The following is an 18851-nucleotide window of genomic DNA, read 5'->3' on the forward strand; positions in this document are numbered from 1 at the left end:
TGATTAATTCTTATATTTTTGTTTTTTTTTTTATTTATTATTTATTCTTTTTATTTATAATATATATATATACACATTTATATATATATGTATATATATAATTTTATTCGCGCCATTTTAGAGATGGCGTTGATTTAATTTTCTAATTTTTAACCTATTTCTATTCTCTCATTATTTTTCTTTACTACTATGTTTAGTTAGTTTGCAATTTATACATTCAATAATGCCGTTTTTATTGTTTGTGATTTTTGATGTTGTGTATTCGGTAATTAACATCGTTATTATTCAACTAGATAGTTTATTTTGAATAAAAATAGTCTTCTTAATCTTTTTGTATTTTTTATTTTTTAATTTTTTTATATAAGAAACAAAATTTTTGACAATGTGTCAATAACTTTATTTCCTTTCTTTTTTTGCTTTAGAAAATATTCTTAATACAAATGCTATCATTTGTATAGATTATAAATTTTAAATTTATTATTAAGATAATAATTCTTTTTAAAATAAAATAAAAAGAAGACGATAAAAAATAATTAACGCGTACAATCGGATATACATTTTATTGGTCCAGCTGTTCAACTACATAGATCTATTTATAAAACTTTTACAAAATGTTCAACGTTTCGTAATGGGAAACCTTTTGCCTGTTTCTTTCTTTTTTTTCACTTCCTTTTCATTTCGTTTAAAAAGAAGTTATGATTTTTCGTAAATGTCGATAATTTATAAGAAGCTTTCACAAGAATCAATATTTATTATATTTTGTGTGTATATGTTTACGTGTATTTGTGATTTGTATTTCATGTGAATGCATAGATGTGTTTGTGTGAATACGTTAGAAAGAATTTCTCGACGATATATCTACGAATGTGAATTTCAGAAGATAGTCGAATGTTGAAAAGCGACTTTCCGCCTCGAAGTTTATTGTGATTGTGCAAATATTTTACGATTAACCATCAGGAAATCGCAAAACTTCTTCTCTTTGATTTAAAAACTTTTCTTTAAACGTTCAGCCATGATTTCTCGCTTCGAGAATCGAATTAGTTAGTTATGAGAATCGAATTCGATTTTCATAACCTCATTTTTACTTGCAAAACTTTTTTTTTTAAAATTATTTTTGATTTTTTAAGCATACATTTAATAATTACAAAACGAAAAACGATACATGAATAGAAATCGAAAAATTCTGGTCTACGATTTTTTACAAAGATTTGCTAAAATTGGTACAAGGATACAAACTCGATTTCACGCTCCTTCATTTTTGAATTTCGCATTCGAGATTGTTTTTTTGGGATCATGGGAGATTTGAATTCTCAGTGAATCATAAAGATTAGAAAAAGACTCCGATATCTATCTGTTTTGTTATTTTTTTTCTCCTTCTTCTTGAATAGAAAGATACGAATGTAGAAAAAACACTCGAAGTTATTCGGATTTGGTACTTTTTGTGACAATCAGAAGAATTATCATATAGAATTATCATATATTTTTTATAAAGTATCTTCAATATTTTCTTTATCTTATCATTTATATCTTGTTTATTTTGCGTTTTCACAGTCGAAGATGCGAATTCAAAATTTTTAATTTGAATGGAATTGCAATTTCAAATTTTCCAATATTGAAATATTTTCATATTCCTATTATTCGAATATTATTCATACTATTTCTACGAAATTGGAATCATACCAAACATAATAATTTATTTATTAGAAAATAATAACTTATCAAGAATAGCTATTGAAATTTGAGTTAAATAATAATTTGAAAAAAATTGAAAATTCGTATCTTCGATTTTCTCTATTTAACTCTCGATTACGATTGAAATCGAAATACAATATATCTTCGAAAATACATGTGTTTCGTGCTAAGTGTTTCGATAAGGATAATTAATCCTACGATGAGTGAGTTTTTGCTGATTCGAATAATTCGCTGTTCCATTCGGATTATTACATTTAAAATGTTTGATCATTCACGAAGATATTAAAGAATTACTATGCGAATAACGTTTTATAAAAATTGGCAGTATACAAACAATTCACCACAGAGAGAATTAACGAAGAGTGTCATGAACATCGCGAAGGAGAGTGGAATAGATCGAAAGGAACGACATATCGATTCTCTTATTCGTGAAAATTTCGTATATCGTTCGTCTAACTAGGCGAAACTCCGTATATTAGAAACTATATAATACGTTTTTCAAACGATTCGTTAATTTTTAATACTCGTTGATACTTATGAGATACTTTTTTTTTTTTCATTTTAATAAATATACCAGATTTATTACACATTATAAGAAGCAAGAGTTGTTCGTATGGATTCTGTTCATTTGTGCTTTCATGAACTCGTGATGATTTTTCTTATATTTTTGCTTTAATCCTTTGACAATTTAACAAAAGTTTTATAAATCAATTAAGAAGCGTATGTACAATTTTCTAAGGTTTTAGAAATTCTAAATTAGAGGACGTTTATTAATAATTAATATTTAAGTTAATTTTCAATATGGTTTTAAACTAAATTTTTACGAGAATCTAAAAATAAAAAAAATACTATAAAAAAATATAGTTCCTGCCTTCTTAAATTAAATTTTTAAATTTAAGAATAATATTAAACTAGAAAACTTCTATCTTTATTCACAAGTTAAATTGTCAAAGACTTAAACAAAAGTGTTTACAACTCTCGAAGTAATTGGTCATCGAAACTTCCTCAGTCTATCGTTATTTAAAATTCGATATTCTACTTAATCACTTTCAAAATTTCATAATAAAATCAATTTTTTTTTTACGATTAAAAATCTAAAAATTCGATCTCTTCTACGTTTAAAGAATTAAAAACAAACATATTTCGCATGATTGAAGATTGAAATTTTCTTCGAATCGCTAAAATTCTAATAAAGTTCAAACGGAAGTTGAATTTTATCTCATACGACATTTTAGCGACAATCTACTTTGATTTTCCGGATCGTTACACCCTGTTAGTCGTACGAAATATTTTCTAGTCGAACAGTTCTAGTTGAACTGACGAAGCAAAACTTTCGATAGATCTTCGACAGCGATTTTAAGCGCGTGGAGCGACAGCAAGAAGCGGAAGCGTACAATATGGTGTCCCTTCAGGGGACCATCTAGCAAAGCGAATCGTTTGTACATCCGAGTTAAGATTCTCTTTGGCTTGGCAAACGTTCTTGTGGCATCTTTCAATTTCTCGTTTGAGTTTCTTTTTATGTAAACATCATCTCAGAAGCTCGTGAATCGTTTTGAAGAGCTTCGATAAACATACAGTAAAAGCTAGCGAATAGAATTTTTTCTCTCCTCTTTATTTCATTTTTTTTTTTTTTTTTTTAATCACGATAAACAAACGATAGTCGCGTAAACCTAGAACACTTAATATTCAGGTACTAATCACTTTATCGTTCGGTGACTCGATTGCTGTATCAAAGTCTTCGAGATGAGTTTCTTTTTGATTTATTAAAAGCTAGTAGGAATAAAATGTTCGAATCTTTGTCTGGTGTCGTGAGATTGGCATAATAATTTCGTTCAACTTTTTTTTTGAAATTTTGTTAATTAAGAATTTTTTTTTTTTAATTTTTCGTATGGTGCTTGGATGAATTTAGATTAAAATTATGAAATATCGCAAAAATTTATTTTCTTATTTTTTGGAAGACAAATTAAATACTTTTAACAATGAGATTCTGAAATTGTAATCAAAATTTAATATTTTTCTAAAATTTTTTAATTTCAAAATTAATTACGCGAAAAGAGAAAAATAATATTCAAAAGTAAATCAGTATTTAATAATTAAATCTAGCTTTTTTATTATAAATATTAATTCGAATATTATTTTAATCTTTTCACATATTTAATTTTTGAATTAATTTCTATAAAATTCTAATTCTAATGAACATGAGAGAGGCACCAGTCAAAGATTGTAATATTGACTCAACGTATCTCGATTTTTCATCAATGGATTCTTACACAAAGATTCCATTTTTAATAGCAAATAATTTCTACTAGAATCTGAATGAAAAGTTTAACTACGGATAGAATATTTGTTTGCGGACTATACAATTTCTTTTTAAGCATTTTTCTTTAAAGTCTATTTCCTCTTCTGTCCCTTTTTCTCTTCTTATTTTATAAATTAGAAAGGAAACAACGATCGTCCCTCTAACAAGGACAATAATTGAGCTTTCGGATTATATTATAGATGAATTACAGAAGATTCGCCGATATATTCGATCATGAGCGTGCCCTTTTGATTTTTCTTCGTTATATCGTTATTATCGTTATTATGCGTACATTTAATTGTTCCTAAATTGTACTTACTTTCCAGGTTTCTACGTAACGTATTATTAAAACGTAAGTAAAGTTTCTAAATGATTTTGCGTCACGATCATGGAGACCAGCTCCATCTTCTATATGTATATCTTTCTCTCTAGAAACTCGATTATATCATACGGTATATGTCGATTCTTCATTTCCTCGTCTCTTTTCTTTTTTTTTCTTGCTTTTTCTGTTCTTGTTCTCTTTTTTTTTTTTTTTTATAATCCTAAATGTTATTTTCTGAACACACACGAGAGAGAAGTATCGATCCATTTACGGTTGAATGCTTTTTAAACGAACATAGAAAGGTATTTTTACATGTATATTTGAATAGTTTCTTTAAATAAATATTTTAAATGAAAATATTTGAAAGAGTTATTATCTTAGTTTTAATAAAATATATTTAAAAAAAAAAAACAAATTTTTGATACTATATTCTTTGAAAAATTTACAAAAAATTAAAAGTTAATTAAAAAATAAAGCAATAATATACGTATAGATATATACTTCTCTCATAGTAACATTGTAACTAAGAAATCATTAACATGGATAATATTTCCCTAAGTTATTTTGATACTGCAATTATATATCAGATAGACTATATAAATTTCATTTACATACGTTTTAACACCATCTTTTCATTTCACTTTTCACCATCAACAGATGAGAGGCATTTAAAACTTCTTCATGGTGCATTAACATTTTAATATTTGTTTTCCTGAACACTCATTATCTTTTCTTTTCACTCGAATTTGATTTATTAGTCAATTTGATTAACTCCTGTTTTCGAGTGAACAAGATTATCTTCTCCAAGAAATCCAACATATTTTTTTTATAATTCGAGGAATTCGAAGTGTCTTCTTTTGATTTGAAAATAATTCTAAAATATGTATATAATTATCAATTCAATGATCGATAATAATTATAAATAATTATCACTCGGATATTAAAATGGCTTCATTATTATTAAACCAATAATGAACTAAATTATTCATTAACTATTTAGCAACAATACATTATTCATTTGCGCAATCAAGCTTGATGATTGAAATCAAGTTTATTATTCTATGTAAATTAATATTTCGTTATAGAACCATTTATATTAATCAAAATTATATTAATCAAAATTCTGTAAATTCCACTAATAGTTTACATATTACAAAATTAATCATTGTCATTCATCTAAAAATTTAACAAATTCAATCAATTTTTTAACAATTTCTGAAAATCTTTGTAATTAATAAGAATTTAAAATTTACTTCCTATAACACATTTTTCTATTCTCAACATTCAACAAATAAAAATACTCAACCCACATACCGTCAACCCTTTAAAAAATATTCAAAAGAAGCCTTGGAATTCCTCTACTTCATCATCAATCGCTTCACGTTTGTCATAGGTGGTCCATTTCTGATCCACCAGCATCCACTTGCACGGTCAGTAGTGCGTGATCGATGCAAACTCGAATGAAAATTTCGTTGGTCTCGATGAGGGCGTAGATTCGGCTGTTGGACGATCTTGTACGCGGGCTATCCTGTTTTCGACACGCATCGTCGGCTTGGCATCTGCCAATCGGATCCAATTGAATAGAATTTCCGATGACAATGAGATTTCGATGTCAACTGCGGTGTATTTCGAATATATATATATATATCTTCACCATACGAACACCATCACGATAATAGCCTTTGTATTGTTCACGGATATTGCGCTTACAAAAGACCGTTTCGATTAACCAAACCAGAAGATTAGACGCGTCCCTCCGCTCTTCATCCACTTGCTCTTCCGCTTTCTGGCCGCGCGCATTAATGGGCAATAATTGTCGGATTTTAAAGAGCAACGAAGTCGAGAACTGGATGAGGAGTGAAAGTGGATGTACAGAGTGGATCGAATATCGAGAAGAATTAATAATAACAGAGTTTAATGATTTTGAGAGATTTCAGAATGTAAGAAAATTTTTTTTAGAAAAATTTATAATAAAAACTATTTTTTAAATTTTATTAATATTTCTGATAAAATTATAATCCACAATTTTATGATTTGATATAGATTTGGATATAATTTTTTTATAATTATAAATAAAATTCTTAATAATAATACTAATGAGTATTTTGTTAAAAAGATTTTAATTTATTGAAGAATTTAAAATATTAAAGTATTTTTCTATTTTTAAAAAAGATAATAAAATGATTATTTTAAATAAAAATCTTTTAATTATTATATTATGTTATTTGAGATAAAATTGTAAAAATTTGTAACTTGCCAATTTATTGATATAAATATTTTTTGTAATAATCAGAAATTGTATAAAATAGAAGAATGAAAATAATATCAGACGACCCACTCTGTATATTGAATATTTGGAAACCATTTACGTTTGTTTTCAGGCATAGGATTCGAATGCAAGATGAATTGGAAGAACGAAAGAGAAAATGGTTTACGTGACGTTTCCTGGCGTTTCGAAGCTTGAGCGCAATCTGACCTTTGTTTTCCACCGAATGAAAAAGATTTCACGACAAATACGTCAGTTCAAAGAATAAGTAAGAGAAAGTTGAACAAGTTCACATGCTGAAAATGAAAATTTTTAGACTCAATTTTTACATTCAAAAATCAAAATAAAAAATTTATATAAAAATATCCTACCTTTTAATCATAAAATAAAATAAAAATTTTTCAAAAATTATTAAAATTAAATAAATTTATCCACAATAAAATAATCCACATTGTTATGCAGCAGTCTTAAAAACATCAAAAGATTTACAACACAGTGAAATTTTATACGATTATTCACTAAAAGCCAAAAAGATGTCAAAAATTCAGAAAAAGAAAAACATATACGTGTACTTCCTATAGCGATTCTTGAATCTTAAAAACAGTACAATCCCGGATTTACCGCGGTCGTAAAGATCCTTCTTCACCGTAAAGTCTCTCATTGTCTCAGATTACAATCTTCGAGGCAAGCTACTGCGAATCTTCCTCTTCTTATTCCCATTCCATCAGGGATCCAAGAAGCGTACGTACGGATTCACGTAAATAATGATCAAAGATTCCGCGACAATCACGTCCTCGACAATATCTTTTTTTAGTCAGACCATCCAAGTTGTTCAACCATCTAAAACAGGCCTAGCTAACTCAAACTGTTCCACTGGTTTGCAAATGAAATGAACAAAAGAAATTTCTTAGATTCTTTAAAAATATAAATTTGTACAAATATACATAGTCTAGTTATTTTATCCACAATTGGGTTTGTCATTGTTAAACTTTTAAAAATCCATTTCATTACTCGCACTTATAGATCAAATGGAATTATTATATATTCCACAAAATCAAAGATTTTAAAAGATACTCAACTTTGAATTCTACCTGCAAAATTAATAGATTGAAGTAAATAAAATTAATATAAAAAAATTTCTTAATAAAGATTCCAATCTTTTGATTATCAAAATAGAACATAAATCACAACTTACACTTTCAAAATAAATTAAAAAATTCCTAAATATGACCATCCAAAGAGTTGGCCAGGCCTAACATAAAAAAACATCAACAATAAACAATTTCTCAAGAATCCCAACGTTTCCATCACAGCTCCAAACTTGTCCATCTCAACGATCAGCATTACTCCATCAAATGATTCATTCCTCTGCTCTTTACCACTTCTTCTCTATTCATTAAACGCTAGTGGTGATCTGTTCGATCACAGTTACGTCCCTGTGCCGTCTCGGCCGACTTCTGTACGAGTCCTGATGACTCAATCCCTCGGGCACGCTTTTGCTGGGTCTCAGAGGCCCGTAGAATTGCGGTTGGTAATAGTGTTCGGCAGTGTGCATCCTCTCCATCTCCCTCTCGCGGAAATGCTCTTCGTCGAGGGGCACGTGCAACGACTGGGACTTGGGCAACCTCGGCCTTGGCGGTGGAGGACAGGCACACGGCGGAGGTATGCTCATATTTGAGAGGTGCGACGAGCCAGGAAGAAGAGGAGACGCCGGTTGGCGACCCCAACCCACCAGAAAGAGTAACGCTGCACCGCACAAGGAACTTAACGTGCACGCGTAATAACCCACCCTCGAGTTCGCGTTCGCGTTCATGTAACCTGCAATTTGAAGATGGAAATATCGTTATCGATTTTGAAAATGGATGTAAAAGTTTCTGCATCATGAAATTACATATTAAAATATATATTTTTTCTTTGTTTCTTTTTTTAAACAATATGTAATCTCGCGTTCATATAATTTACTATCGAATATTTATATTTCTCTCTTACTTTTGGAAGAAACTTTTAATTTACCAGTAAGAGGAACTCCGAGAAGAATAGGTAAAGCTTCTGCGGCCTGCACAAGTGCCCAGGAGCGTGCGAAGTGTCTGGCTCTTAGTCTTTCGAGGGCTAACATCTTTAAGGAGTAAAGGGCTCCACCGAGAGACGCACCGTACAAACCGGAAGCCAATACCAACCCGTGGTAGCCTTGCACGCTGCCCAATGCCACCTGAGCTATAGCTGAAACAACAGGAACAGTGCGATGAAGATAGATGTTTTATTGCGATGGAACTCACATATAAAAATTCTAATCTTTAAAGTGATAATTGACAATATTTCATATATATTTTCGTATAAATTGAATAATTATCACTAAAAAAAAAATTAATCATAGTTTATACATTATATATTTTTGCATTACTTAAGCCATAACTTGACGTTATCATCAATTAAAACCCAATAAAAGAAAGTTAATACTTGGCTGTACCAATCACTAGCATGTTTATAACAGAAACTTTTAAGATTGGCATCCATGTTTCAACGCAGGGAGATCCGGTGAATGGTTATGGAGCATTGAAGCTCAGTTTATTTCGTAATCCTCTTATCGGTGCACCGATCATTAGCGCTGGCCGGAAATAAAGCAACGAAACACAATTTCAACTAAGCCCCGATTGTTCGATACGGTGATACTTTTCCTCCATAATTGACGCGTCGAATATTGATATTATCCGTTAACTGCATTATATTTTCATTGATGGAAAAATGTGTCGATCAATGTGAGATATATCCTCACGATATCGATATTAATTTCTGTACACAATACAAATTTTATCCATTAAACTTGATTAATATCATTTCTTAAAGCGTTTACATCGATTCGAAATTATCTCATGTAATTTTAAAGTTCAAGTTTACTTTGTATTGGATATATCTTGTGGAAATATCGCGCGATTCAAATTCAATTATATTTTCGTAAAGATGAATAAATTGGACAAGTGGAATAGGTTAAGAGTTAGACTGACAATTGTTCTGGAGTGATTCCGATTCGCTTGGAAGAATGAAGGGTTCAGCAAACGAGACGAAATAATGAGACGCGTGAAACGGTGGTGAAAAAGGTTGATGAGACAATGATGATGGAAGTGAAGATGGAAGATGAAGACGATGGTGACGTATGATGACGTATGATACAACGGCGTGGCCGAAAATAAAAATTTTTAATTAACTTGGAAAAATAACTTTTGTTCATTAATAAAAAGCAGATATATTATCAATATTTATAACAATCTTTTTATACCATTTGTTGTATCCATTGCTAATTAATAAATCACCAACTAATTGCTAATTAATTAATAATTGAAATATTGTATTCAATAATTTTTAATTAATTATTAATCACTTCTATTACTTTAATATTTAAAAAAAAAAAAGAAAAATAGAATAATTGAAAATTTTTCCAAACTTTTTCATTGCAAAATATCTTTACTCCTTTTCTTTCTTATTCACCCTTTTCCTTATTCTTCTTCGTACAAACAATTCTTTCATCAACCCCAAAAAATCATCCAACCCAACCATCTCCAAACCATCCTATATTTCCATCCTATATCACAATCTACCCTTTACAATACACCCTTACATTTTCCTACAAGTCCAACACCAAAAAAAAAAAAAAAAAAAGAAAAAATCACAAAGCTCGTCCAACTGTACTCTCCCTCCCCCTCAATTCTGGAAACGCGCAGAAAATTGCAAATTCTTTTCCTCCACCGTGGAACGGCAACGAACTCGATCCAACAGCGCATCACTGGATAAGCCGTTCTTTTTTTTCTTTTTTTTTTTTTTTGGTAGGGTTGAAACTCTTCCTGGTCGCGCTTGTATATTTAACTCTCGCTTGTCAGCTCCTCTCCACCCCCTTTTCCATCGTCGAAAAAAAGAAAAAAAAAGGGACGTTTCCACGCGTGAACGTGTGCGCGCGAGTGTGGTCGTCGGCTGAAAATACGGTTCTCCGCTGATTACGAGTTACGCGTTCCACGAAATTTTTGCTCGTACACCCCACGTTTTAACCCTTGTTCCCGCTTCGTGGACGTTGCACCCACGCGTCGCAACGGGCTCACTGGCCGCCGGAGAATTAGTATGGGCACCGGTTCAGTTTGTCGCGTTTTATTTGCACACGTGCAAATGATATTTACGTTAATGTTATTCGCGTTGAATTTTCTCGGGCTTTTTATGGAATAGATTTTTTGGAGATTTTATTTTTTTTTTTTTTTTTTTCAGAGATGCAATCGAGGTTGATAGGATTGGAGGTTGTTAATTCGGGAAGGAATTAAAGCTTACGAGCTTCGTAAATGAATTCGTTATTTTCTGGCAACTCTTTTTGCTTATTGGTTTCGATATAGGATGGCGACACTTGGTGTAAATTGTGAAATAACGTGGGCGGATATCGTAATGTAAATATATTATTTCGTTTATGTTATTTCCAAATTTGTTCGTTTAATTTTCTTGCTTTTGGAATATTTCGTTTTCGATATGTAAAATATTTTCTTGAGATAAATGCTGGTTGTAAATCTACATATTGTGTATCTATAGAAAATTTCATTGTGAATTTTGTATATAATAATATATGGAATGATGAAATAAATGTTCTTTTTTTTTTGATCATTGAACTTATTATGTTCTAATCTGTAGATAAATTTTTATTAATTTAATAAAAAACTAAATTAAAAAAACATTTATTCGATATTAATTTGAACCTGATAAAAATTAACACGTGATTGATGAACTTAGAGAGTATACTGCACAAATTTGCATTGGCTATTAATGTTTCCGAACGATATGTTTAATGTTCCGCATCATTGTCTTTGTGTGATCGTTGATGAAATATATACGCGGTTGATAAATACATTAAGCCACATTTTATGATGTCTATGTGTTAAATATGATTTTATGTATTTCGCAACGCGTATAAAACAAAATTTATTAATAAAAATTCATCGCGTTTTCACCCTCCTCTTATTACATCTACTAATGTTTCGATGAATAATAAAAATATTACTTTGCTATCAGTAAACGATTAATTTGTAACATGTTAATATTTTTTATATTTCATACTGAATATTTTTTTTACTGTAATATAAATTTTAAATTTGAAAATTGCAATAATAATTTTTACATATCATATCTCTGACATAAAAATTCGTCTAAATCGTTTCTTCCTTTCTTTCATAAAATCTCTCGGCTATTAAATCACTTGATGGAACACAGAAATAATCGTTTTACGATAATTATCGTTTACAGATAATAAGCGGCGGTAACCTTCGCTGCAGCAATAAAAAAAAAAAAAAAAATTCCTCCTCGATCGATATCATTTCCATTAAAAGGAATGATCGACTTAAATTGCCGTAATTTTCTCCGCATTCTTTAAAATATAGAAAACTTATATTTACAATATAAGTTTATATTATATTAAAATATAAACACAAATTATTCAAGAAAGCATAAATTAAGATTGAAAATAAAATAAAATTAAATGAAATAATTCTGAATTCCATTTCTTCTCTCATTCTCGAACATTCTCAAGAGTAGAAAAAGAAAAAAAAGAAGAAGAGGAAGAAGAAGATTGATTTAATTCTCAGATTTCTCGAGACGATCTCGATTTCAGTGGAATTGGCGAATCGCGTTGATCGCGTAGCTTGGGATTAAAATTTTACGTTCGAACGCGCGATGAAATATTCCATGCTCCTCAAACATTTTCAAACGATTCCATTGCTAAAGCTTCGTTTTCCTTCGAGATAATCGCGAGAGAACGAAATTTCAACGGATACATTTCCTTCCCTTGAATTGTATATCGCGAATCATTTAGAAAAGAATAAACGATGTCCATTTTTATCGAATTTTTAACGATGATCGCAATTTTTAAACTCGTAAAAGAACGAAGAAGTGGAGGAAATACGATTGAAAAATTGAAAAAAAATTGTTTACAGCAAGATTGAGATTTTTCTGATTATATTAATATATTATATTGTATATATATTGTGTTCACTATTATCAATGCTTAAATCCATTCAAACTACTTCTATCCTTATTCACATTCACGAAATTATAAAACTATCACAAAAGAACTCAATGGCACAATAAAAAAAATAAACAAAAATAAAAAATAAACGTGTATATCATATTATATATATATTATATATGCAAATATATATTGCTCACACTGCTAACACAAATCCATCCATAATTTCAAACCTGATTCATCCTCACAAAATTAAAAAACCACCATCAAAAAGAACCAACTAAACGATGCGACAGATCTAAAAAATTCACAGTCTTTAACTTATCCCTTCTCTTATCACCGTCCAACCAATTCGGATCGAAGAAAGAGAAAAATAATTCCCTTTTGATCAAACGATCCACCCCTCGAAAAGTAAAAACTCCAGAACCGATTGACTAATTTTTTTCTCCACTAATGAAATCGCTGGAAGTCTGTCTCGGCCTAGCGTCGCGTTTTAAATGCGCTTCCTCTGTCCATAGCCAACCCCATTAACGATTGCAACAGTCCTCTTTCATCCCCTCCTCGCCCCTCTTTCTTCACCAGAACGATATTCGCCTCCGCGACCAAAGCAAAGAACGGAGGAAAGGGATGAGACAGAGGAGGATGGAGGAGCCATCGAGAGGGGGGGTGACTCGGGGACAGAATGGAAAATACTTTGTGTCGAGAACTCGAGCCGAGGGTAAGCCGACTGAATGAGGGGGCAAAGACGTGTATGCGGCTGACACTCGAACAGCCCAGCCTGCTTCAAAAGAGTGGCACACAACCGGTGGAGGGGTGAAAGGGATGAAGTCTACCACTGAATGGAGGTTATATGTTTTAAGAAACTTCCGGCCGTCGAACCTGATGGACGAAAGCATAACACATACGTCGATGATCGTATCTCTTGTGCATATATCAGATGCTGGGAGAAGTATCTCTGGTTTTTGAAAAATATATCAATTTTTTTTTTTTGTTTTTGATATGAGTTTCTATGAGCAATTTATTTTTATTTCGCTCGATGAAGATCAAATTATACGAATTTAATTTTTGAGAAATATATATATCATTTTCTTTGATGTATGTTTTAAAGTATGTTTAAAAACAATTTTTACAAGTATATCAAATCTACTGAAACAAATAAAATTATGGTTTCTATATTTCTATATTTCTATTTTTTGGAATAAAGTTTCCTCATCTTGAACTAACTAGGAGAACTATAAGAAGTTTCAAAATTTTAAAATTGTTTAACTTCAATCTTACTTAAATCCATTATTAAAACTACTAGTAAATTTACATTATTTAACTCAAAATTATACCTATTTATTTTACTATATTATAAAATTTCATCCTTTTCATTTCTAAAAACATCTTAAAACTTTCCTCGTATCTCCAAAACTTCAAAATTAACATCAAAGAAAATTCTTTTGGAAATTTCTACCAACTTCCACCAGAATATTTCTCCCTTATTAATTCAAACCCAGATAATTAAATTATCTCAGTCTATACATTCTCGGTATACATTCTGCCAAAATTCCCTTCATTTTCATTAAGAACACGGTATATATTCAAGAAGAGATCCTTCTCAACCTGAAACCAAACTTCTCGAGACGTTCCTCTTTCTCCTCCGACTCGCTCCCACCCTCTTCGCAACTCTGCAACGCGGTTCGAGTATCCTCGCCACAACAACGTAACGGGTTGTATACTGACCAACTCCGAGAAGAGCCGCCTGGCAGAGATATTGTCTGGACACCAGGCATTGGGCAGATGGTCTGGCGGTAACGACTCCCCAAGCCGCGCAACCGAGAGCCGCTGCCAAGCCTAGGCAAGTTTGCAGGAGCACGACCGCACTAGCCTCCAAACCGTCTTTGTGGCCCTGGATAGCCTGGAACCGATGTGTTTCATTAGCTGATTGATATGGAAAGAAAAGTCGGCTAAGTGGTAGAAGGAAGGTTCATTTATTGGTCAGATCAATAGTCTTGAAAGACTATTTTGATGAATAGAATTGGTTAAGGTGGTTCTTCAGAAGAACTAAGAGTTTGGTATTTATTTTTTGAAATTTATAATAGAGGCCTGGAATTTTTGGAAAATTTGTGGAATTCAAGAATTTAGAATTATTATGCTTTGGGATTTCTAATAAAGATGTTGACTTTAGATTTTTAGGAATAAATAATATATCTAGTGTGAATTAAGAATTTGAAATTTGTATATTTCTTAAGACTAAATTAAGGGTTTGGGGTTAATTAAATTTATGACAAAATTTAAGATAGAATTAGAAAGAAGATACTGAAGATGAATTCAGATATCAAAGGAAATCCAATTAGATTTAATTGTATTTAAGGATAATTTGATAACTTGAAATTAGCTTTGAGATGCTAGAAGTATAATTGTTTCAAGACGCGGAGGAATGTTGTTTACAAGATATGTTTTAGATAGTATCAAAGTGTAAAATAATATTGGGAAAAGAATGATTGAAACAACAATTATATCCAAAATATAAATTTATAACAAAATCTATTTATAAATCAATTTTCAATGATTCCTACCTAGTAAGAGCAATTTCATGAATTCCTATAAAGTTTGAAATACTAACCGATATACATGTACACAAATTGAAACAGAATGGCAGAAAGGCAGGATTATGAGCATGTAAGCTTGCTAACTTTAACGAAACTTCATTCGAGAATAAAGTTGCTAACTGTGGTCCGTTGGCTGTGGTTTCTCTGATTGTTGTTGAGGTGTACGCATGTTCCTGGCAGTTTGATTCGACCATTTCGAACTGACCAACCATCTGTCAACCGAGCTTTTTGTTCAAAAGTTAACTCCATTACTATTTCCATTTTCGACATATCGTACATATATACGACAGAATTCTAACAACTGCTGGAACGAAATTTTGATTCAGGTCCGGTTAACTCAACTTCCACCGATTAAATCCACTAATCTGACCACGAACTCGTATTATTTGTCCAAGAAATTGCAGATAGTGGAAACAATCAGCAATTTCTATTACACGAATTGTTTGTCTCTCTCTCGACTGGTTTAGATAAACGAAGTTCTCAATTGTAAATCGAAAGAGAATTGCAACGATTTCGAACTAATCACAGTCTTCAGAGTAATAATTTAACTCGATGCAAAGTACGTGTGAAACTTTTCTTTGTTGGATATATTTATTGGATTTCATTTCAACTGTGACTAGTAAAGATTAAAAATCCAACAAATAATTCTTTAAATCTTTTTTAATCTTCGTTAGTCTAATATCACTTATTTAACAAAAAAAAAAACAATCTTTGCTTAATTTTAATCATAAGAATCACATTGACTATCATTTATAATATATATATGAACATTTCTTTAAAAGAAAATTCTAAATTATATTTTTCTTATTTTTTTTTTGTTTCCTTTATCAATTTATTCTTTCAAAATTGCAAAATTAACCAACCAAACTATCCAACCACCTTCACACAGGTTCAACAACAAGCCTTTTGTGTAAACCATCAACTTGCCTTTTGGCAAGCTAATTAAGGTACTCACGATGTAAAAGGCGGGCGTATAAAGACCGAAACCGGCTGCCCCTGCAGCCAGCATCAACATCCTGACAGGGCGACTTCCAAGAGGGCTGAGATCCACCCAAGGCTGCCTTGGCGGCTTCGACGGGGTCTTCTTCTCCTTCAACTTGCCACCTCGTTGATTTTTCACGTGTAACATTGCCCGCCGTTGCGGATGATAGAGAGAGGCGCTCTTATAAATCAAGCCCAGGAAGAAGGCCAACGAAAGGGCTCCGGTTACCGACTGCATCCCACGCTCCCAGCCCAGCTTTCTGAGGAAACATCGTGTCGTTACGGTCACAGAAAAGAGAAATCGTTTATTCTTACGTAACTTTCGAAGATTCTTCTAGACTGCTTTCGTTTTTCGTTATTTACATTTTCCCTTTCGCTTCTCCATTTAATTTATAATCTTTTAACCTAATCTAACTTGACAATTTAACGAATCGAATTGAAGATTCTTGCAACTATCGATCGATTTTAATTATAATGCGTTGATAATGAATAAATTGAAACTTGTTATAAATTATTGTATTACAAGAACAAAGTTTTGATCGATAATTCCATGAGAATTTGCCATTTTAATTTTTCAGTTTCATTTTATACGAGGGATGGAGAGAGAGAAGAATAATCTTGTTCCCGGAGAAAAAGGAAATTTTTTACTTTATCGCCCTCCAATGAGAATTCTGAACAATCCAACCGGAGAAAAGAGGAATCCAGTTAAGAAAAGGCGAAATTACGCGCAATGATGGATTCATGGCCGCTTAGGTTTCGTCGAACGAGGAGAAAGAGAGGGGGAGAGAGAGAAAGAGAAAGGGACAGAGAGGCTTCTGTTTCGTCGTTGGCTGAAAACGACCGCAAACTTCATAACGCGACGTTTCGCCGCAACTGGAGTCAGTAAACTCGAGCCGGCACCGAGCCTTCCACGCTTTTGTTTCGACGAGGCATTAAACTTTACACGTGGTGGATCGTTTGTAATTCTATGAGAAGGGAAATTTCCCCCTTTCCTTTTTTTTTCAAACTCTTTCCCAACTCTTTTTCACGCAGTGACAATTTTTTTCCCCGAGCACGTTATGACGAATAACGAACCTCGGGTCCCGTCTGCCTCGATAAATGTTATCCCCGAAACGAAATTTTTTATTCGTCCTGCTATGCATGGATTCGTACTATTTGCGCAGAAAAGGTGTGAATGTTAAATTGTTTTTAACTTACTCGCTCGTCCAGATTTAATCTTCCATTCCATTCTTTTTTTTTTGAGTATGGATCTCTTATCGACAAAATTAAGATTTTTCTTATTCTAATTGTAAGTCTTGTTCGAGAATTTATCTACGTTCTGTAAATGAAAACGACGAGTCTGAAACGACATAGTAAGTAAAGATAGAAATTTAAATAACGGGGTCGAAACGACGAACACGTAAAGGCTAATATCTAATTGCTCGATGGAATACATGAATATTCTGTTTACCGGGTACTGCATCGTCGTTTGACTACGTACGAGCATCATCATAGAACCCCATGCGAGATGCCAGGTCAGGTAGATATAGACCGCCGTCTCACTCGATACGGGATTATTCTCCTCGCCTGTCGCTACATTACCGCTCTACTTGCACAGATGTTCACCTCTTCTACTTGCCTGTATACAAGTGTACCTGCGCCACTTATCTGGCCAGATACGGTATCGCTGATGGAAACGGCCCGTTGAACTTAAAACGGGACTGCTTATCGGTGCGCACACGATATCGTTTCTGCTTAATTACATGGACTTTCTGCGAATGAGCATGGTCACTCCGCTTGATCACAATAACAACGATATATCCTCTATTGCGCTCCACTTCTTCTCTTTTCAACGATCCTCAATTATCTCCTTTCGACGATTTATTAAAACTTTATGAATTTAAAATTTTTGGATCCGATTTTAGGATGTTTCTAAATTCTAGATTCATTTTATTATCGAAAATCATCGTCTCGCTTTTTGAGATCTAAATAGCAAGTAAGTGAAATAAGATATGCACAAAATAATCTCACTCGAGGAAAAGTTTAATAGTAATATTTTTTTCTTTTCTTCTATTTTATTATCACGCTCCACTCCTTCTCTTCTTTCTTTTCGCTCAACAATCCTCAATTATCTTCTTTCGATGATTTGATTTATTAAAACTTTATACGAATTTCAAATTTTTGGATCTGATTTTAGAATGTTTCTAGATTCTAGATTCATTTTTCTTTCAATTATCGAAAATCATCGTTTCACTTTTTGATCTAAAGAGTAAGTGAAATAAGATATGCACAAAATAATCTTTCGATATATTCTCTATCGCGCTCCACTGCTTCTCTTCTTTCTTTCCACCCAACGATTCTCAATTATCTCCTTTCGACGATTTGATTTATTAAAACTTTACGAATTTCAAATTTTTGGATCCCATTTTTAGGATGTTTCTAGATTCTAGATTCATTTTATTATCGAAAATCATCGTCTCGCTTTTTGAGATCTAAATAGCAAGTAAGTGAAATAAGATATGCACAAAATAATCTCACTCGAGGAAAAGTTTAATAGTAATATTTTTTTCTTTTCTTCTATTTTATTATCGCGCTCCACTCCTTCTCTTCTTTCTTTTCGCTCAACAATCTTCAATTATCTCCTTTCGATGATTTGATTTATTAAAAAATACGAATTTCAAATTTTTGGATTCGATTTTAGGATGTTTCTAGATTCTAGATTCATTTTCTTT

The 18851-nt window shown here is 31.8% G+C and overlaps 1 protein-coding gene and 1 long non-coding RNA gene across 9 annotated transcripts in view; one reads left to right on the plus strand and one right to left on the minus strand.

Annotated features, from left to right (window-relative positions):
- Positions 1 to 171: 171 nt before the first annotated feature.
- Positions 172 to 6894, plus strand: LOC113218668. The gene is made up of 2 exons (XR_003304428.1): positions 172 to 265; positions 6695 to 6894. It is a non-coding gene; the product is annotated as an uncharacterized LOC113218668 (long non-coding RNA).
- A 1057-nt stretch (positions 6895 to 7951) lies between these two features.
- LOC100578314 (monocarboxylate transporter 10) overlaps positions 7952 to 18851 on the minus strand; it is a 122696-nt gene continuing 111796 nt past the window's right edge. For all 8 annotated transcript variants that reach the window (XM_026439810.1, XM_026439812.1, XM_026439811.1 and 5 more), the window contains 4 exons: positions 16115 to 16400; positions 14291 to 14465; positions 8593 to 8799; positions 7952 to 8397 (listed from right to left, as the gene is read on the minus strand). In XM_026439810.1, the coding sequence (XP_026295595.1) occupies positions 7976 to 8397; positions 8593 to 8799; positions 14291 to 14465; positions 16115 to 16400 (1090 nt within the window). In that variant the 3' untranslated portion in view covers positions 7952 to 7975. The remainder of the gene's footprint in view (positions 8398 to 8592; positions 8800 to 14290; positions 14466 to 16114; positions 16401 to 18851) is intronic.

The sequence above is a fragment of the Apis mellifera genome, linkage group LG3, assembly GCF_003254395.2.
Source record: "Apis mellifera strain DH4 linkage group LG3, Amel_HAv3.1, whole genome shotgun sequence".
NCBI lineage: Eukaryota > Metazoa > Arthropoda > Insecta > Hymenoptera > Apidae > Apis > Apis mellifera.